A 22,536-nucleotide genomic window follows, 5' to 3' on the forward strand; every position below is an offset into this window, starting at 1 on the left:
GGCGGCGACTTCTAGGTCGGGTTACTGTTAAGTAAATGATGATATTACAAACTGTCCTTTTCAATTATTTTATTTTTTAATGTACTTAGTTTTAGTATTACTGTCATGATTGGAATCACCTGCGCCCGCTCCTCTGATTAGCTCCCTTTCCCTATTTAATCCCTGTCCTGTCGCTCTCCTGTTGTCAGCCCGTCTGCAAACCTCTGTTGATACAAGGCAAGCCTTTTATGACCCTGACTCCCGCCTGTCCTGTTTTTGCACCCGTTTTTCCACCTGCCCGTTCATGATCTCCCCGTTTGTCTGCGGCGACGACCCGTTTTTATCCCGACCGAGTCTGCTCTCCCGTCCCAACTTACGACCCGTTTTTTTGATCCCGACCTCTTTTTTGCTCTCCTGTCCCGGCTATCGACCTGTTTTTCCGTCCCAGACACTCCATCTCCCACTACGGAAGATCCACTTCCGTGTTCGGATCACGATCCGATTGAGAGAGCGACTTGCTTCCTGCATCTAGCAAGCCCTTCCTCCTTAATAAACTTATGAGAAACGTTACGCGATTGGGTCCACCCTTTGTTCTGGAAGTGACAACTGCGTCTTTTTTTGTATGATTTCTTTTCATTTTTTATTCAAATTTTCATATTTAGCTGTAATCTTAGGTCATGTTATGCACACCTTATTTTTTATATTTTGTTTTAATTGACTTTTGTTTTATTTTCTTAAATATAATTTAATTTTTTTTTTTCAATGACTTTTTTTCTTAAAGCCCTAGTTTCTAATATTTGACCACTAGATGACACTGTATCGTTTCATGCAAAGGACAACAAATGCCAAGAGGTGTCACGGTTGCCACGGCGCCCAATTGGTCCCTGCCGTGGGCGCCAGGTTCTGTCACGGTTGCCAGGGCGCCCAATGGGCCCCGCCCATGGACACCGGCTGAAACTCCTTGACAGATTGCCCCCTGTCACTACTTAAACGCTGTCCTGTGAGTCGTCTTTTGTCGGAGCGTCTGCGAAACTCCTCAGAATCTCCGTTTTTCCTGTGTTTATGCTCCCGTTTTGCCAAGCCATGTGAAACTTTGTTTTTGCCTGTGTTTTGTCCTCGCCCAGATCTGATTGATTTTGACCCCTTCCTCGTTCCGATCAATCGACTTCCGCGACCGACGATCCCCGGATGGAGTGTGCGCTCCTTCCTCTTCTCCCCAATAAACTGTGAGTAACGTTACGCGATTGGGTTCTGCTTCCCGTTTCCTGTTCTGGTCGGTGACAAAGAGCAGCAAGATGTCAGACAAACGTGGTTTCGACCTAAGGGGCCGCACTAAATATGACACACTGTCCCTTTAACTCCTTCATTGCCAGCCAAGAAAAATGGCTTCTTTTTCTTTCTCCGGGTTAAAAACATCAAGAGCATTTAATCGCTTTCATGAAAAGCAGATGATGTCATCAGAAGAATTGCAGCCCATTTACATCTATTTGATTATTTTAATATTTTTATTTTATTATATATATTGTGATTATTTTAATATTTCTATCATTTATGATTGCAAAATATTTATTTACCTATAACTATTTAATCATTAATTTCTCCGGATGAAAAACATCAAGCGCCAAAATTCTCTTCATTCAACATCCGGACGAGTTGTTTCCCAAACACCTTTCAAAATAAAATGACAGAAGCTATAAACATAGGGTTGTCTTTTATTTGCGCCTCTTTTCTGATTGATCATTTCCGTTTCGTCATCTCTTCGTGTTTCTCCGCGTATCTTCGTAAGTTTTCGTCAGCCCGTTTACATCCATTTGATTTATCATATTTTATTTTATTTTATTATATATATTGTGATTATTTTAATATTTCTATCATTTATGATTGCAAAATATTTATTTACCTATAACTATTTAATCATTAATTTCTCCGGATGAAAAACATCAAGCGCCAAAATTCTCTTCATTCAACATCCGGACGAGTTGTTTCCCAAACACCTTTCAAAATGAAATAACAGAAGCGATAAACACAGGGTTGTCTTTTATTCGCGCCTCTTTTCTGTTTGATCTTTTCCGTTGCCGTTTCGTCATCTCTTCGTGTTTCTCCGCGTATCTTCGTACCTTTTCGTCTCTTCTTCGTGTCTCTCCGTGTCTCTTCCGTGTCCCGGAGTCTCACTTTTATGTCTGTTTGTGTGTTTCTCGTCTACCGAATTAAAATTCTTTTGTTTTGCGAAAGTTTGGGGGGACCATTGCATCATGAATTACATCATAAGAGAGACATGTTGCCTTTTGATTTGTTTTGGAAAAGCCTCCGATCCGCCCGTGATGCGTTCACGGACGTCACGTGATTTTAACGATCGTAGTCCTATTTGAATGATCTTTTTGGACACGCGTTGTGAAATGGGCAAATGATGCATTCGATGACGTACATCTAACGTGTTTTCCTCTCGATTTCTTACGAGCGTAATTATATTATTATGATTGGATTTTCATGCTCGGAGGGGCTTTTTGCGGCACGAGCGACTTTTATTTTGAAAACACGAGTCTTCAAATTGCTTCACTGTGTGTCAAAACAGTGACCACACTGACGATTATGGTGCAATATCATTCACAATTATCCGAAAACAACATTGTTGCCATCTTTTTAAGATGCTTCCACTGCAAAAAAAACAAAAAATCTTTTCTTTTTTTTTGTTGCCAAACTTCAATATTCATATTCAAACAATATTTTGGAGATGAACGTTGAGATTAAAACACATTAAACTGTCACCTGATACTGCGAGTATCAGATGTATTATTTGCCCTCATGTAGGTTTTAGATGAAATAGCCTGTAGTTTGCGATAGGCTTTGATCTGTGCAGCCCTTTGAGACGCTTTGTGATTAAGGGCCAAACAAATAAACAGGACTTGATTGTTTCAACCGCCCTATTTGCACCCCCTGTAATACTATGCGGGATCTATGAAAGATGTACAGCAGGGGTGGCCTAGTTGGTCCTGGGAAGCCGCAAGTCCCGAATGTTTTGGAGGTTTCTGCTTGTTAGCAAGCTTTGCGAGAGCTTGATCCTGATCCAGATAATCATCTGATACTCGCAGTATCAGGTGACGGTGTTTTACATTTCTAAAACTTGTTGGAAAGCTAAAGAAGTAAGAAATGTGCAACAGCGAGAGACTCTTTAGTCGCCATTCTCAATAGCGTAGCCGTATCTTTGATCTCGAAAGACGGTAACAAAGGCTCTTAACGATTATATGCAAGTGATGGGAATCACCTGGATCGGAGCGGAGAAAGTCCAAAAACATGCAGGACGTGGGGCTCTTCAGGACCGGCTGTATATTCTCATCAGTTGACCACATTATCATCACTTCTCATCTAGAAACCATTTACTCATTAAAAAATACTGAATTCTTATCTTTTCACTCGTGTTTGACGTCGCCGCCATGTTTGTCCGGCATCCTGCCGTCACGTTATACCGCGCGTCACGCATACCAGACAACACAGTGCCATCTAGTGGTCAAATAGGACACATTGGGGCTTTAAAGCATTTGATTGATTCCAATTTAACGTTCGTTACCCACGGGGGTCTCCAAGGCGGGGCCCCGTCAAGGCTGCTGCTGAAAATAGCTCACCAGTGTTGGGTCATTGGGATTTTCTAGAAAATTATTACCGTAAATTCCGGACTATAAGCCGCTACTTTTTTCCCAAACGTTCAACCCTGCGGCTTATTCATTGATGCGGCCAATTGATGTCATTTGTGTACACAAGGTAAGATTTAGACCGGTGGGATATATGCGCCGAGGAAGACTGCAACTTCGTGGCTTGTGCATAAATTAAATTAGTGTAAACATACCCTCATCATGCAAAATGCAAAAAGAAAGGCATATGACGCAGCTTTCAAGCTAAAAGCATTCGAGCAGTCCCATAAAGAAGGAGCGAGTGTGTCGCTAGCGTGTTTTGGAACAAGGGAGCGTGGGACGACGTCTATATGACAAAGTTTCTTTCCGACACTGAGGAAGACGACTTTGATGGTTCTAAGGAGGAAGATGAGGACGGTTTACCGTGATTTTTACAAGTACGGTATGTTTTTTTAACAGACCCGTTTACTGTGTTGCGAGCGTGTTGCTAGCGTCTTGCTACCATTAACTGCCCTGTCACAGGCACTGTTTGGGATGAAAGTTATATTATTATTATTAAAGCTTTGAAAACTCTCTCGGTGTACCGTCTTTCTTTGTAAATATGTGTAACCATGTATAATATGTATTTGCACCTGTATATTTTTGTAATGTATTTATTTGAGACACTTATTCAAATATGTTTTGCACGGGCGAATCAAAAAGAAGGGGCGGAACAAACGCGGGGTGACGGGAAGTGGGGTAAAGGTGAGACCTGTTTGTGGACACGGCGGACAATAGTGGATATACATTTTTCCCACCCTTACCTTTGGAAATATAGACTTTTTTTCCTTGGATTACTTTCAACGGGACCCGGACTCTGCATCAAACATTAAGTACCGGTATCATTTTCCATTCATTTTGCCGGCTGTGATTTTTGGACTGTGTACTTTAATGAGGGGGCAGCCCGGCAGCGCAGTGGTTAGCGCGTGTGCGGCACGGTTCTAAGGTCTTGGGAACCTCCTGTGTGGGTTCAAATCCAGCTACCGGACTTAATGTGCAGAGTTTGTATGTTCTCCCCGTGCTCGCGTGGGTTTCCTCCGGGCACTCTGGTTTCCTCCCACATTCCAAAGACATGCATTTCAGGTGGGTTGGCCGGTCTAAATTGTCCCTAGGTGTGAATGGGCAAGCGAGTTGTCTGTCCCTGTGTGCACTGCGATTGGCTGGCAACCAGTCCAGGGTGTCCCCTGCCCACTGCCCGACGATTGCTGGGATGGGCTCCGGCACCCCCGCGACCCTACTGAGGATAAGCGGTGCGGCTAATGAGATGAGATGAGACTTTAATGAGGGACATTTAGTTTCAATCGCGGGACTTCAAATCGGGTTTGGGTTAATTTTGTGTTTGTGTTACATTTTTTCAATGTGGGCGCATGCGGCTTATATACAGGTGCGGCTTGTGTAAGTACAAAATCGGTTTTCCTCTTAAAATGTGGTGGGTGCGGCTTATCATCAGGTGCGCTCTATAGTACGAAATTTACGGTAGTATATTGGTGGACTGAGTCTATTTAACCCTTTCATGCGTAAGTGGGGCGCAAAATGAGCTTTAAAAAGTTGCAATATTGTCCTATTCCAGGTATTCCTCATAAAATATCTCCCATTTTGTATATTTTCTCTTTCAATGGCGTCATCACGACATGAACAAAATGATCTTAAAAGGGAAATGTTGAAAAGAGACCCGTCCCCAAAATAACACTTCTTCCATACAAAAATGAACACACGACTATCCGAGAAAATAGAACCAAAATATGTCTTTGATGAGGTTTGGATACAATCGTAAAAACCCCGGATTAAAATTAAGTTCTCAAGAATTTTTTAAATTCGAATAAAATCCAGTCAAATATGTAAACCAGGCGTGTCCAAAGTCCGGCCCGGGGGCCATTTACGGCCCGTGGTCAAATTTTTATTGGCCCTGGGCAGGGTTGGGTAGGGATACTTGAACTGGATTACTTTCAATGACTTTTGGATTACTCCAATACCAAATATGCTCATAAAAGACAAAGGAAACTAAATATGAAAAAAAAATGATGACTCACAACACATGGTAAGCTTTCTCTCCTGGCTTTGATTTCTTTGACCTCCGGCAAAACGAACATAAAATGCCACCGAAACAAAATAAAAATAAATCGGAACAGCTTGCCGACATCATTTTTGCCGTTCCATGTATTCCGTTACTCCCCAAGCCTGTACAAAATTTTGTTATTTTATTCCTATTTAGTTTCTTTTGTCTTTTATTAGCATATTTGGTATTGGAGTCATCCAAAAGTCATTGAAAGTAATCCAGTTCAAGTAATCCTACCCAAACCTGGCCCTCGGCCTCTGTCATAAAAGTAAAAATATGTGGCTCGCCAGTAATGTTAAAAGCAATATAAAATCATTTGGCCACCTTGCCTTTGGCTTTTTAAGCCCACCCCATTTACAACATGTGGAAATAAAAAAAAACCAGAAAATTTGAGTCGTTTTTTCACCCAATTTCGAAACCAATCCCAATTTGCCAAGAGACTGACTGTTTTTTAAAAAAAAAAGTAATTTCAAGAGGCACTGCCAGCCCAAACGTGCTACAAAAACCTTATTGTAAACCAACACTGTGAAAAGGGGAAGCAAATGGAAGCTGTTTTAACGGCACTGCTGCGCTTTTTTATGGGACGTCAATGTAAATGGTACAAAGGAGAGCTGCCAGGCCAAGCACTGAAAACTATTCATTGAGGATGAATTGATTCACTTCACCAAATCTGGCCCGCTTTTGGAAAAGTTTGGACACCCTTGATGTAAACGATATCCTGTGTTTGGAAACAAATAGCTAAATCTCATTTCATCTCACCTCATCAGCTGTACCGCTTATCCTTATTAGGGTCGCGGGGGGGCTGGAGTCCATCCCAGCCATCTCTGGGCAGTGGGCAGGGGACACCCTGAACTGGTTGCCAGCCAATCGCAGGACACACGGGGACAGACAACTCACTCGCTCATTCACACCTAGGGACAATTTGGACCGGCCATGTTTTTGGAACGTGGGAGGAAACCGGAGTGCCCGGAGGAAACCCACGCAAGCACGGGGAGAACATACAAACTCCGCACAGGAAGTCTGGAGCTGGATTTGAACCCACGCAGGAGGTTCCCATGACTTGAACTGTGCCGCACATGCGCTAACCACTGCGCCGCCGTGCTGCCCCCAAATATTTAAATCTATACATTAAAAAAATCACATTATTATTCATTTAGAAATTGAATAAAAGGTATCGGTTAGTTTGTGTGTCACCTTTTTCCCCCACCGTTTCCTTCTCTAGCCACTCTTGCTGGCTACTATCATTATTGTTGGTGAATGTGTAAATATATATTTATTTATTTTTTACAAAACATAATTATTAAAAATGATAAAACACACCTAAAAAATAATAACGCACCCCAAAAAAGTAGAGTGCCCATTTGTATACAAAAATGTGAGTACTCAGAAACAGTTTAAAAGGAAAAGCACACCTAAAAACTGGAATTTTAAAAGAATGAAGTGCCACTAAACTGTAAAAAAAAAAAACAAAGTGTCGTATTTGACCACTAGATGGCACTGTTGTCTAATGCGAACAAAAAAACAGTGTCACGGAGCGCAACATAGTAGCAAGATGCCGGTCAAACATGGTGGGGACCTCTAGGTGGGGAATACACTATGTAGGACAAATTTCTCCACCTATCAATATTTATAAATATGAACATTGGTATGATAGTCTGATCATTTTGCCCCATTTTCACAGAATGAAATTATTTTTTGTACCACTAGGAGGCACTCTATGTATATATAACACACTGTTCCTTCAATATAGTCGGAGACCCCTGCACAATATTGCTCGGAATAAAATTGATCAAGACTCTTTGATTAGAGTGTTCTAGGACTCACCCTGTTGGCGGTGCTTGAAGGGGGCAGGCGGCACAGAAGCACCAGGAGAGGAAAAGAGATGGCGGCGATGCGCCACATCTTTCTATTAAAATCCGCTTTTCTCGGTTTCGGTGACGGAGGGAAAAAGCAAAATCACATGGTGCGTCTTTTTCCAGGCCCCGGACTGGAGATCTGGTCCGCATCTGGGCTGGGTGTCCGCTTTGGGGATTTTGTGGACTTGGTCCCTCCCCGGTGAAGTTTTTCTTGCCCCGCCCCCGGGCCAATGAGTGACATCCCTGACCGACCAATCACGGAAGGCGAGACGAGCGCTCTATCTCCTGAGCTAATGCCGCCCCATTTCCAAAGTAGTATTATTTTAGTATTTCTGCTGTATTTCAAAAGTAGATTTTTCGTTGTATAGCTGTAGTATTTTTCTATTATTGCAGTAGTTATATAATTAGAGTATTTTGTAGTATTACTGTATTATTTTTTTAGATTTGTTTGTATGTCTGTAGTGTTTTCGTAGTATTTTTCTATTATTTCAGTAGTTTTATAATCATAGTATTTTGTAGTATTATTGTAGTTTTTTTAGTACTTTTGTGCTATCTTTGTGGTATTTTGTTTGTTGTACGTCTGTAGTATTTTGTAGTATTTTTCTATTATTACAGTAGTATTATAATTATAGTATTTTGTAGGATTACTGTATTATTTTTTTTGTATTTTTTGTGCTATCTTTGTGGTATTTTGTTTGTTGTACGTCTGTAGTATTTTGTAGTATTTTTCTATTATTACAGTAGTTTTATAATTATAGTATTTTGTAGGATTACTGTATTATTTTTTTTGTATTTTTTGTGCTATTTTGTTTGTTGTACGTCTGTAGTATTTTGTAGTATTTTTCTATTATTACAGTAGTATTATAATTATAGTATTTTTTAGGATTACTGTATTATTTTTTTTGTATTTTTTGTGCTATCTTTGTGGTATTTTGTTTGTTGTATGTCTGTAGTGTTTTCGTAGTATTTTTCGATTATTACAAGAGTTTTCTAATTATAGTACTTTGTAGTATTACTGTATTATTTTTTAAGTATTTTTTGTGCTATCTTTGTGGTATTTTTTTTGTTGTATGTCTGTAGTGTTTTTGTAGTATTTTTCGATTATTACAGTAGTTATATAATTATAGTATTTTGTAGTATTACTGTATTATTTTTTTTAGTATTTTTGTGCTATCTTTGTGGTATTTTGTTTGTTGTATGTCCGTAGTGTTTTCGTAGTATTTTTCTATTATTACAAGAGTTTTCTAATTATAGTATTTTGTAGTATTACTGTATTGCTTTTTAAGTATTTTTTGTGCTATCTTTGTGGTATTTTTTTTGTTGTATGTCTGTAGGGTTTTCGTAGTATTTTTCGATTATTACAGTAGTTTTATAATGATATAGTATTTTGTAGTATTCCTGTATTATTTTTTTAGTATTTTTTGTGCTATCTTTGTGGTATTTTGTTTGTTGTATGTCAAGAATGTTTGTTGTATGTCTGTAGTATTTTTGTGATATTTCCATAAAATAGTATTTTTAAAAGTGTAATTTGCAGTATTTCTGTGGTAAACCTCTTGTATTTTTTTTGTAATATTTCTCAAGTAGTTTTTTTCATATTATTTTTGTATTTATTTTATTGTATTTAGTTTTTTATATTATAGTTTGATATATTCATATTTTTTTAGTATTAAGTGTTTAGTAGATATATATATATATATATATATATAATTTATGTATTTACAAAGCAGTATTTTAGTAGTATTTTTGTAGAATTTTGTAGTATTTCTATAGTAGTATTTTTGGAGTAAATAATTCTGTAATACTGTAGTATTTTGTAATATAGTATTACTGGACTCGAATTTTTGTAGTAATTCTATACTATTTTTTCTTTTCAGAAAAAACGCAAAATTATGAATAAGGTTTTTGTTTGGGATCTAAATAGGATGTACTGCTATATAGGTCCCAATTTTGTGGTTACAAAAAAAGATAAAAATACGATTGATCAAAAAAAAAAAAAGAAAAGACCTTCAGAAAGCAAGATGAAGTGAAAAAAATGTGACGTGGAAATGACCTGACACGGAGCGCTGTCTAAAATGTCCTTATGAAGACTCGTTACGGACAGGTGTGGGGCAATTGGACACACCTGTCCCAATACTGGAACAAACCAGTTAGGCGCCCTCTGGTGGATGGAGGAATGCATAGGGATAGAGAGAAAGATAGAGATAAGAGATGCTAGAGATAGGAGATGGAGATGCATAGATATAAAAAAATGGAGAAATATAGATAGTAGATTACAGGTGTCAAAGAGGCGGCCCGCGGGCCAGATCAGGCCCGTTAAGGGATTGAATCCGGCCCGCGAAACAACACTCAGAGAAGCGCAAGAGAAAAACAGACTGCAGGTTGAAATATGTCCACTTGATGTTGCAAAAGCCAAGTGCCTCGAACAAAGACACTGTACTTTTATTTATTTCTCTCTCTCTCTCTTTTCCACCCCTTTTTTCCCGCTCTGTCTCTGTCACTCTCTTTTTCTCTCTTCCTTTGTCTCTTTCTTTCTCTGTGTCTTTTTAACTTATTTTGCTCCAACTTCCTTTTGTCCTTTTCTCTTTCTCTCTTGCTACTCTTCGCACTTTTCTTTTCTCTTTTTTTTCTTCCTCTCCCTTTTTTTCCCCCTCTCTCACGACTTGTTATCTTTTGTTTCTCACGCTCTCTCCCTCTCTCTTTTTCTTTCTTTGTCCCGCCCTCTCTCCCTTTTCCTCCCTCTTTCTCTTATTTATCTCTCTTTTATTTTCTCTTGAATCTACTAGTCCGGCCCCCGACAGAATGTGGCCCCCAAGTTCAAATGAGTTTGACACCCCTGTAGTACATAGAGATATAGAAGATAGAGATAATTAGATACAGATAGGAGATAGAGATAAATAGATAAAAGATAGATAGATAGATAGAGATAGATAAAAGATAGATAGATAGATAAAAGATAGATAGATAGAAATAGATAGGTACTTTATCCATCCCCGTAGGGAAATTCACACTTCCAGCACGTGCTGTCAACCAAAATATTTAGTTAATGGCGATTAATCTCATGAATATCACAGATAACTCGTGATTCATCTTACACGAAACGGACATTTGAATGATTTTAGTGTTTTCACATCGGAAGGAACATGTGACACCATTTACACATTTGAAATCAATATTTGGTTACCGTGAAGAAAGCCACCCAGCGTCGCCTGCTTTGGACCAAGAGGAAATGGACGTACTTCTGCGTTAACGGAGACAGAACGCGCAGAAAACGCGATCCATCGTGCAGCTTTCGGTCGAGAATCGCTTTGGAATCCATTTCATCATTTCACGCAAACAGAAAACGGCGTGCCGGACCACGTGCGCCATGGCGGGGGGCGTGCCTGTTGTTTTGTTTCCGGGTTACGGGCGGAAGTTGTAGTTTTTCACACCTTGCTGCCAGGTGGCCACTGATTAGAAAAACTACAATTTCAAGCGGCCATGATCAACATTCGGCACACCATATATATATATATATATATATATATATATATGTTTCTTCGTCTGTTTGTATTTGTTCAGATATTGCAAGCCTTATTCACAGGCGGTAAAGTGGGTTACCCTGGATGTGAAAAATACCTAAAAAAAACGACCTGGCGTTTTGATTTTGTCAACTCAGAATTTTTTCACAGACAGACATTCCACTTCCCCAGGCCGAGACGACATGGAATACTGACACTGTAATTTGCAAGCAGTCACGTAGGTTGCCCTCGATGTTACAATTTCCCCAAAAAGGAGTTGAGATTTGTGGGTTTGCTGACTCAGCAGCTTACCCAAAAAGACATTCCACTCCCCCAGGCCAGAAAAACATCAAATACCGACACCGTCTTTTACAAGCAGTCAAGTAGGTTGCCCTTGATATAAAAACTTCCCAAAAAAGCTGAGTTGAGATTTGTGGGTTTGCTGACTCAGCAGCTTATTCAGAAAGAAATTCCACTCTCCCAGGCCCAAAAACATAAATATATAATATATAAATACAAAACATGAATACCAACGTTGTCTTTTACAATCAGTCAGGTATATTTCCCTCAATATTAAAACTTCCCCCCCAAAAAAGAGTTGAGATTTTTGAGTTTGCTGACTCAGGAGCTTACCCTGAAAAACATTCCACTCTCCCAGGCCAGAAAAACATTGTATACCGACTTCGTCTTTTACAAGCAGTCAGGTAGATTTCCCTCGATATAAAAACTTCCCCCAAAAATAGTTGAGATTTGTGGGTTTGCTGACTCAGCAGCTTACCCAGAAAAGACATTCCACTCTCCCAGAACAGAACGAATTGGGCGAGGACCGCAAACTTTCTAAAACAACGAGTTAGATGACTCTCAACAGGAAAACAAACCTGATTCGACTCTTTTCCCAGAAAGACATTCCCCTCTTCCAGGACAAATGTCTTGCAGACGGTTCAAAGGGTTCCCAAATAAACAACTTTTAGTCGAGCAAATATATTCTGAAGAATTCTACTTTTTACAAACGATGCGTAGAAACCGTGATTAGCGTGTGAAGAAGAACGCGGCTGGGTTTTCTCCGGACGCCATTTTGGAGCGCTTCCTGTTTAAATTCCGACGGTCGAGTGACACAAACATGGAAGGAGAACGCCGGCGGCGCAGGCGGGGAGAATTTTCTTTTTGCGCCGAGAAATAAATCAAAGAGACATTAAAGTAGCCGTGTTGATTTGGCCCCCGAGCTTAAAAAGCTTTTTGGATCTGGTTCAGCTACTTGTTTGTTTTTTTTCTTCCCATCGAGCGCAGAAAAATACAAAGTAGTCGCACAAAGTAATCGAGTAAACCCTCACCGCAACGCACAGTTTTCGTTCCGCGTCGGGGGTGTCCGAGGGATTTTAGCCGCTCGGGGGCCGCTTGCCAAAAAGACCATCTCGCTGGGGGCCAAACTCGTAAGTTCAAGGGAAAGAGAGAAAAACCAAGAGATGGAAAGAGAGAGAGTGATTTAAAAGGAGAGCAAGAACAAGGGGAGACAGGGGGATCGACATAGAGAGAAAGGATGAGAAAAAAAGAGAGACAGAAAAAGAAATGGAGAGTCAGCTAAAAAGAGAGAGAGAGAGAAAGAACAAAAGAATGAGAGGAGAAAAAGACAGAAAAAGAAAGAAAGAGTGGGCTTGTGAAAGAGAGAGAGGGACAGGGAGAGAAAGAAAACTGAAAGAGAAAGAAATAGAGAAGGAAAAAGTAAGATAGGGAGAAAGGAAAAGATTAAAAGAATGAAAGACGAGAAAAAGAGAGAAATGAGAAAAAAGGAGAAAAAGAAAAAGAAATGGTGAGGAAGAAAGTAAGATAAAAAGACAGAAAAAGAAAGAAATGGAGAGGGCTTGTGAAAAGGGAGACACAGAGAGAGAGAGGGAAAGGGAGAGAAAGAAAACAAAAAGAAAGAGAAAGAAATAGAGAGAAAATGTAAGACAGGGAGAAAGAGAAAGATTAATAGAATGAGAGAAGAGAAAAAGACAGAGGAAAAGAGAGAAATGACGAGAATTGAAAAAAAGGAGAAAAGGAAAAAGAAATGGAGAGGAAGAAAGTAAGATAAAAAGAGAGAGAGAGAAATATCAAAAGAATGAGAGAGGAGAAAAAGACAGAGAAAGAGAGAAACAAAGAGAAATGAGGAAAAAAAGGAGAGAAAGAAAAAGAAATGAGAAGAAGAAAGTAAGATAAAAAGAGGGATAGAGAAAGAGCAAAAGAATGAGAGGAGAAAAAGACAGAATTAGAAAGAAATAGAGTGGGCTTGTGAAAGAGAGAGAGGGAGAGAAAGAAAACAAAAAAAGAAAGAGAAAGAAATAGAGAGTAAAAGTAAGATAGGGAGAAAAAGAAAGATTAAAAGAATGAGAGAAGAGAAAAAGACAGAGAAAAAGAACGAAATGAAGATAAATGAGAAAAGGGAGAGAAAGAAAAAGAAATGGAGAGGAAGAAAGTAAGATAAAAAAGAAATAGAGAGAAAGATTGAAAGAATGAGAGAGGAGAAAAGGACAGAAAAAGAAAGACAGAATGGGCTTGTGAAAGAGAGAGAGAGAAAGAAAACCAAAAAAAGAAAGAAAGAAATACAGAGAGATAGGGAGAAAGAAAAAGAAAATAAGAGAAGAGAAAAAGACAGAAAAAACGGGAGAAATAGAGTGGGTTTGAGAAAGAAAGGAGAATAAAAAAAAGTGAGATAAAAAAAGGAAAGCGCAAAAGAGGGAAAAGGTGAAAAAGAAAGAGAAAAAAAGAGAGAAAAATGGAAAGAGAAAGAGAGACAAAAAGAGAGGAGAGAGAAAGACTACTACAGTTGCTCTGCGAGTGGTACCAAACCTCGGGTGATATCAAGTGGACCCATCGAGAAGTGCAGCTCATTTCTCTCCTGCACTTCTCTCAGTGTCGGACTAAAACCCTTGGCGGTCCTCATCCGGTTCTTGGTAGATGTGGTCCTGTGAAGAGCAAGACCTCTATTTCCCCCCAGTCCCCGGTTCCAGGGATGATTTTCCCGACTATTGTCTTCAGTATACCTAGGGTCTTCCAGGGTCGCCATTGTTAACTAGGAGAAAGAAGGTCCTCGAAGAGGTTCTAAAGAGGTCTTGGTAGTTCGATGTGGTCCTGTGTAGGGTAAGACCTTTATTTCCCCCCAGTTCCAGTTTCCAGGGATGATTTTGCCGACTATTGTCTCCAATATACCTGGGGTCTTCCAGGGTAGCCATTGTGAACTAGGAGAAAGAAGGTCCTCCAAAAGGTTCTGAAGGGTTCTTGGCAGGTAGATATGGTCCTGTGAAAGGCAAGACCTCTATTTCCCCCCAGTTCCTGGTTCCAGGGATGATTTTGCAGACTATTGTCTCCAATATACCTGGGGTCTTCCAGTGTAGCAATGATCAGATTCAGATTTTTCTAAATTTGGAATCCATTTTAAACAAAGTTGGATCTGTAAAAGGTTCTGAAGAATTCTAAGCTAACAGTCCGGTCCTGTGAAGAGCGAGACCTCCGCTTGCCCCCAGTTCACATTTCCAGCGTTTGCTTTGCCAACACTAAACAAAGCCGGACACTTTCAACTTTGACCCCAAACACCCTCCGAGCCCCCACCCCGACTGACGGTCTCAGGAACGGGGCAAGAACCCCCCCCCCCCTGGACCCACGGGGGCTCCCAATTACGCTTGACAGTATGTAAACACGGCAGTGAATAGCACAGGTGCGGCCCGGCGCGCCGACAGTGACACCGGACGGTGCAAGAGTTCACGGCTAAAGGTTTTTGTGTGTGGTTTTTGCACCTGACCGGACCGGCCGGCTTCTGCGACGGCCGTTCGAGGGGATCTCGTTAACATTCCTTCGGCTCTCCGAAACCAGGATCTGACCTCCGATCCTTCGCTGCAGCGAAAAAACCTTCCGGGCAGTACCCCGGTGTCCTTTCTTGGGAGTATGGATCCAGGAGAGCTTACAATGGTCAAGATCTAGAGACCGGAGACCCAGAAATTTCAGCTCTCAGTTTGGCCTCCTCCAATCAAAGATCCGTGCCATTAGCAATTGATCAACGTATACCTTGACCAAAAGAACCCTTTCCTAGATCCCAAGACCAAAGACTTTTGCCTATGTTGTCCTCTAACTAAACCTATAGATGAGCTTTCCAACCCTTTCCAAAGCCTGTCCACCAGGGTCTCCGAGACATCCAGTTTTAAGTTCAACACAGGTCCTTTTTCTGCTTGTGGCACCAAGATAAGGTAAAGGGTGTTCTCGCATTCAGTTTCTCGAAAAGCCATAACAGATGGCTTTGGAACCACCTTAACTGGTCTACTACTCCTTTCCTTAGATCTACTTACAGTCCTCCAGGGTCTCTCAGACACCAAGCGAGAAGTTCCTGTCCCTTAAAATAGGACTGTGTTTTGCCTGTCGCACCAAGTGAAGGATGTTCTTGCATTCAGTTTCTCGAAAGGCCAAAACAGATGGCTTTGGAACCACCTTAACTGGTCTACTACCCCTTTCCTCATATCTACATAGTACTCCAGGGTCTCTCAGACCCGGGCCAGAACTTCCTGTCCCTCAAAATAGATCTGTGTTTTGCCTGTCACACCAAGAAAAAAGTGAAGGATGTTCTTGGTTTCAATTTGTCAAAAGGCCAAAACAGACAGCTTTGGAACCACCTTTACTGGTCTACTACTCCATTCCTTAGATCTACTTAGTCCTCCAGTGTCTCTCAGACACCGAGCGAGAACTTCCTGTCCCTCAAAACAGGTCTGTGTTTCGCCTGTCGCACCAAGTGAAGGATGTTCTTGGATTCAGTTTGTCAGAAGGCCAAAACAGATGGCTTTGGAACCACCTGAACTCAACTGGTCCACCAAACCCTTCCCTGAATCCTGGATGCCGTGTCTCAGAAAAACTGTTTACCCACTTTGCAAACACAATGAAGTCTGCCAACGACACGACCGCAAAAAGCTTACAGAGGGTCATCAACACAGATCTGACACTCATGGGCTGCTCTCTGTCCCATCTAACAATAAAAATAATTCTATTGGTCTACTAATCCCTTCCCTGTATCCAGGATCCAGTCCTCTGGTGTCTCTGATACACCAAGCGGGATTGAATTATCTCTAAAAAAAAATTAATTTGCCTGTTGCATTATCCAGAAATTGAAGGATGCTCTTGCCTTCAATTCTTGGAAAAACAACAACAGGTCCAACGACACGACTTCTGCCTCATCTTCACTGTTCATCGAGGAGATCCCGACGAAAAGACGTTTCTGTCACGAGCCAGGAACAGAGACGGGACCCAATAGCGCTCGTTTTACTCCGTTTTCATTAAGAAAGAGAACAGTGTTTGCATTCACGATCCGATGATCGTCAATCACGAGTAGCAGATAGCAGGAACGCTTCCGTGTCGAGCGAGGGTCGTCGTTGACAGCGAGAAAACAGGTAGACGGCTAGGAAGGGGGAGCAAAACAGAAACGGGTCCAGAAAAGAGGTCTTCAAAAGGTATCAGGCAGGAAACAGGGCAAAACAGGTCGATGGCCGGGACGGAGGAGCAAAGGTAGTAACGAGTCCAGAAACAAGTCGGCAACAGGTATTGGGCAGAAAACAGGGCAAGACCGTGTCAGAGAGTACAAAAGCTTGCCTAGCTGAGAGCATAGGTTCGCAGACGGTCTGATAGGTTCCCTTTCAGAAGATAGGAGTTTAAAAAGAGTCCAACAGCCAATCAGGTCCCGCGTCTGTTGGCGCCAACAGGGAAGCCGCAGGTGCCCTGAATCAGTAATCATGACTGTTTCTGTCCCAGGAACAGAAACTGAGTGCAATAGTCCTTGGGACTTGATAGACCTTCATCATCCATCAACCAAGGTCATTCCTGCCAGTTTCAAATTCCTGCTTTGTTCTAAATATTGTCTACCAATCAATTAGGTCAAGAACTTTCAATCTTGGAAACCTTCACCAATCCCTTCCATGGCTCCTGGATCCAGGAGAAAATCTGGCTGGGGTAAGATAGTGTCCTGACACCGATGACTGTTACCTATGGCCTCCTACCAATCAATCATCCAGATGTCTTTTTGGATCTCCTTCTAAAGCCTGCCGTCCAGTGTCTCCAACACCTAGTGAGGACTTCCTGACCTTCAATAAAGATCCACGTCTTGCCTGTCACACCAACAAGAACGTGAAGGACATTTTTGTCTTCAATTCATGGAAAAAATACAACAGTTGTCCATACCACAAAACCTCTGCATTGTCTTCACTGCTTTTTAACGAAATTCCAGTGAGAAGGACGTTTCTGTCCAAGGTATGGAGGTGGGACTCGGCAGAAACTGATGTCAATGGTCAACCAAGTTGGAGACCCCTGGTAAATAATAAGTACTACTCATACGTAAAATACATCCATAGAATGAAACCTTTGGTGTAACGTGACTTCAGCTGGTATAGCGGAGTGGGTGGGTGGATGCAGGCAGGGTTGGGTGGAGGATTCAAAATGAAATTGACTTTAAACCTTCCACTTGAAAGATTTCTTTATTTTTCACAACGGTCCCGGTTGTAAAATAGTTACGGCCGCAATCTTTTTCTGTGTTTCTCGATCATCGCGGGCTCCGTTTTCACGGTTGTTTGGTTCTTCCTTTGGCATAACTCGAGCCTTGGGACACAGTGAATGAATGCTGCTTGGGTTTTGAAATCGCCAGAATAAACCTGAGTTTTTTGATCCTCAATGTCATTCTTAACAATATCCTGCTTTGCACCAAACGTTGTCCACCAAGAAGCCGGGAGAACCTGGTTCTGTCCCATCTGAGGACAGGAAGGAGGAACAGTATCTCCAGAAGAAGTTGACATTCAAATCAGAAGCACTAAAGTGTCTCCCCCCATCTCTCACCCCTTACTGGAATCCACAGACTGAAGCTCTTTTGTCTTGTCTGTCCCGTAGCCCCAAATCCAGATGGTTTTCCCTCATTAAAGGATCTGCGGCCCCCCTTTGGCCCCCCTTGGCCCCCCTTGGGACCTCTTGGGACCCCCCCTCCATCCATGCTGCTTGCAATCATTCAGTCCCGGCCTAATTGTGCCAATTCCAGCCGCTCAATAGCTCTAATTACGGCGCAAGCTAGCATACGACGGCTGGACGGACACAAAGACCGAGGGGGAGGTCTTTGGGGAGGGGGGGGGGGGGGGTCTTAGAGGGAGGGGGGCCTGAAAAGCCTGATTTTGGGGCGCGACCCCGCCGCCCCGCTCCAATTTGTGGGGCCGAACACCTGCACTCGCCATTTTCTCAAACTGAAAACTCACAAAAGCTTCATTCCGATATTCTTTTTCAAATGGTTTTTAACCCCTTCCTCAGTGTAGCGACCCCTAGTGGTGGTCAAAATATTTTATTCCTTTCAATAAAACATGATTGTGTCAAGTAATAAGTAAAAAACATCTCATAAACATTTAAATTTTTAATTACGATTCACAACTCAAAGAATATGACATGTCTGGCGGCCATTTTGTTACTACGGAAGCCCGGACGACCATTTTTGCCAAGCTAGCTTGTCCGATGCTACTCGTTAGCACTTAACAGCCTCTCCCTGCACACAGCTCAGCTGGAGTCCAGTCGTAAAGGCATTTTGTCACTTTCCCCCCCACAGTTTCCTTCTCTAGCCACTCACGCTGGCCACTATCGTTATTGTTAGAGACTCTACGTAAATAATTATTTTTACATAAAACACACACCAGTTGCCACAATTTACCCCACAGTTTCCTTCTCTAGCCACTCACGCTGGCCGCTTTCGTTATTGTTAGAGACTGCGTAAATAATTATTTTTAAATAAAACACACACCAATTGCCACAAATTACCCCACAGTTTCCTTCTCTAGCCACTCACACCAGCCGCTATTGATATTGTTCGAGACTCTGCGTACATAATTATTCTATTAAAAAAAAAACACAAATTGCCACAAAATTTGAAAAAAAGAATAGAACTTCGCCAAAAAGGTAACGTGCTACCATTAAAAGAAAAAAAAGAGAAACTACCCAGAATAAATAGATTTAAAAGAAAAGGGACAACTAAAAACCTGAATTTTGCTACCAAAATATTTAAAAAACACAGCAAAACCCTGATTTTGAGCCCCAGATTGTATTATTTGACCGCTAGACGGCGCTGTTGTATAATGCGGACAAAAACCAGTGCCAATGAGCACAGCGTAGCAGCAAGGTGCCAGACAAACATGGTGGCGACGACATCGAAAATTTAAAGACTGAACATTGGTACATATCATAGATAGTTCCTGTCTTTTTGCCTAATATTCAAATCACTTTTTCTTTACTGGATGAAACGTTTTGGACCACTAGAGGGCACTCCATATTACACACTGTCCCTTTAAAGGAAAAATAGATGGTTGAAAAACGGGGGGAAAAAAATCACACGCAAAATGCTGAATTTAAAGAAATGAAATCCCACCAAATGGTCGATATGATTCGGAATTTTTTCAAAAGAAAAATAAGTGCTGCAAAATTCGAATGATATAACGGACTCGAAGGAGCCTAAACAGTCGAAAGGAGAAAAAGATACGCCTGAAAACAAAATGAAAAAAAAAAACGGTATCAGAAAGTAAATCGGAAAAAGGAGAGTGGGAAAGCCCCTCCCCTGGATCTCGAAGCGACCGCTGGGTGAACTCGTCAGACCGCAAAACAAAAACGAGCGAAAACACAAAACTTGACCCGACCTGGCTCACCGAACAAAACTTTCCTCACCAAACTCCACCGAAAAAACGGGCGGACGTGTTTTCTGCCGCACAAAATTTACATTTGCGACAAAGAAGATTCCAGGCTTGCCAAACTACGGCCCGCGGGCTACATACCACCCGGCATACTAGAAAAATACTTTGACGGAAATATTACGAGAGAAATACTACAAAAAACATGACGGCAGAAATATTACGAATACACAAATACAGCAGTGCCGTAAAAATACCACAATAAAATCTTATGGAAATACCACAAATATACTAGAAATATACTACTATAGAAATACTACAAAAAGTAGCGAAAGAACACTAAATAAAATGTCAAATTTAGTGCTTAAAAACAAGGACCTAATAGAACATTTTGCTTCCCTTCTAAAACGACAAAAATACATCAGAAATACTAGAAAAATACGACAACAGCCAAAATAAAATAAAAAATACAACAACAAAAATACTCAAAAAATACAACTACAGTTGTCATGAACCAGAACAGGACCCAAACGCGTGACGTTCTCACACAAGCCTTTTATTTCACAGGAAATGGGGAGTCATGCACGTTAGGTAGCAGTCTGGCATGAAATAATAGGAAGCCAGAGGCCGACGACATCGATACCGATTGCCCGAGTTGATATCGGACAGATGGGGTCGATACCAGACAGGACGGGACAGACAGGATTGATAACAAAACTGGATATCGAAAATAAACAGGACAAACTAGACGAGAACGAAAACTGGAGAGAATGATAAACAGGACAAAAGTAGACGGGAACAAAACTGGAAACCGATATTAAACAGGAACAATACCGGACAGGGAATACCAACCGGAAACAGGACCGAGTCAAAACCCATGTCTTGCGAGACAGAGGTTCGTTGACAGACTGACAAAGGAAGAGTGAGAGCACTAAGCTTGAATAGTCGGAAAGCCAATCTGTCAAATAGCCGCAGCTGGCGCCACACGGGCGGGGCCAATTGGGCGGGATGGCAATTGTGACAATAGTAATATTCAAGCAGAATAAAATGGATGGATTCACTAAAGAAATACTAAAATGCTACTATGGAAATACTACAATATGACTACAAAAATACTACAATACTACAATATTACAACAGAAATCCTACAAAAATAAAACTACAGACGTTTTATGACAGAAATACATACAACTACAGCAATACCACAAAATACTACTCATATACTACAAATATTTTACTATGGAAATACAAAACATTTTACAGAAACACTCCACAAATACTGATGAAGAAATACTACAAAAATAAAACCACAGTAAGACTACAAAATTAAAACCAAAATATTACAGAAAACAACAACAGTAATATTAAAAAATACTACAGATATACTAAAAACAGTACAATGGAAATATTACAAAAATACTTTTACAGAAATATTACGACAGAAATACAACTACGGTAATACTAAGGATATACGACCGTTATACCATAAAAAAACGACTAAACACTGCAAAGATTTGACAGAAATACTACAAAAATACTACTATGGAGATTGTACTCAAATTCTGCCAAAGTAATACTACAAAAACGAAAGCGTGTCAGGACCAGAACGGAAACAGGATCGAATTGGGTTACGTTTCTCACAAGTTTTGTTAAAATGGACGAGGAAGGGCGTAGCGACTGTTGCGGGGTCAAAGACGGAAAAACAAGTCGATAGCCGGGACAGGAGAGCAAAAACGTGGTCGGGATCAGAAACGGGTCGTAAGTCGGGACGGGAGAACAGACGTGATCTGAATCAAAAACGGGTCGAAGCCGGGGACAGACGGGAGCAAAAACGGGACGGGTGGGAGTCAGGGTCGAAAAAGGCTTGCCTTGTAAAAACAGAGGTTTGCAGACGGACTGACAAACGGGGACAGACATGACTGAGTTCAAATAGTGACAGAGAGCCAATCAGAACCCGCGGTGGGTGGCGCCAAATGAGTATTACTAGAAAATATGAAATTAAGCGCTTAAAATAGAGATCTAAACTATTATTTCGTTTCCAAACCAATTTGAGGAATCCATTTCAAAAACCCAATCAATAGAAATACAACATGGACACATGACGTCAAAAATATTTTAAAAGGGCAGTGTGTCATATTCAGTGCCACCTAGTGGCACCTAAACATTTTCATTCGGTAAAAAAAGTAAAAATGATTTTTAAGTCAATGAAACTCAATAGGTCAATAAAACATGAATTAAAAGAATAAGAAATTGTGCGAAAAAATGACATAAAATACAAGTGAATAAGTACATTCAAACAAATACGATAAAGGTACAGTGTGTAATATTGAGTCCCTCCTCGTGGTGTAAAAAAATTAATTCAGTAAAGAAAAAAATAGGAAAAATATCACTTATTTTCGATTCCTTTTAAAAAAGATCCTTTTCCCTTCTTTTTGTCTTTCTTTGGATCAAAATGTGAAGAAAACGGCTACTTTTTGCTCCGTACTTTGTAGTCTTCTTCGGATTCATTTTTGGCTGCACAACACATGACGGTGACATCTAGTGGACCCTAGCTTCAGCAGCCCCCGACCCAATTGAGTAAGAGATCTCTGCTTTGGGGGGAAATACATATTACACACTGTCCCTTAAATATGTTTGTACTTTTAAATGTTCAAAGTAACAACATAATGTCGTCGAGTGTCGTTTTGAATTTCTGCTCCAACTATAGTTCGACTGCCCTCTAGCGGTCATTGAGTGAGTTACGTGAACTTTTGTTTTCTTCGCTCTCGGATTGCTGCGTCCTTTCGCTATCATTTTCTAACAAATATTAGTTTATGACAATTTTTTTAA

General features: G+C 40.9%; 1 protein-coding gene across 1 annotated transcript in view; it reads right to left on the reverse strand.

Annotated features, from left to right (window-relative positions):
• smoc1 (SPARC related modular calcium binding 1) overlaps positions 1-10,928 on the reverse strand; it is a 36,984-nt gene extending 26,056 nt beyond the window's left edge. Inside the window, exon 1 of the mRNA XM_088354807.1 lies at positions 10,738-10,928. Coding sequence (XP_088210933.1) covers positions 10,738-10,872 — 135 coding nt within the window. The 5' untranslated portion in view covers positions 10,873-10,928. The remainder of the gene's footprint in view (positions 1-10,737) is intronic.
• Between the last annotated feature and the right edge of the window lie 11,608 nt (positions 10,929-22,536).

The sequence above is a fragment of the Urocampus carinirostris genome, chromosome 15, assembly GCF_059441175.1.
Source record: "Urocampus carinirostris isolate Australia breed hairy pipefish chromosome 15, RoL_Ucar_1.0, whole genome shotgun sequence".
Taxonomy (NCBI): domain Eukaryota; kingdom Metazoa; phylum Chordata; class Actinopteri; order Syngnathiformes; family Syngnathidae; genus Urocampus; species Urocampus carinirostris.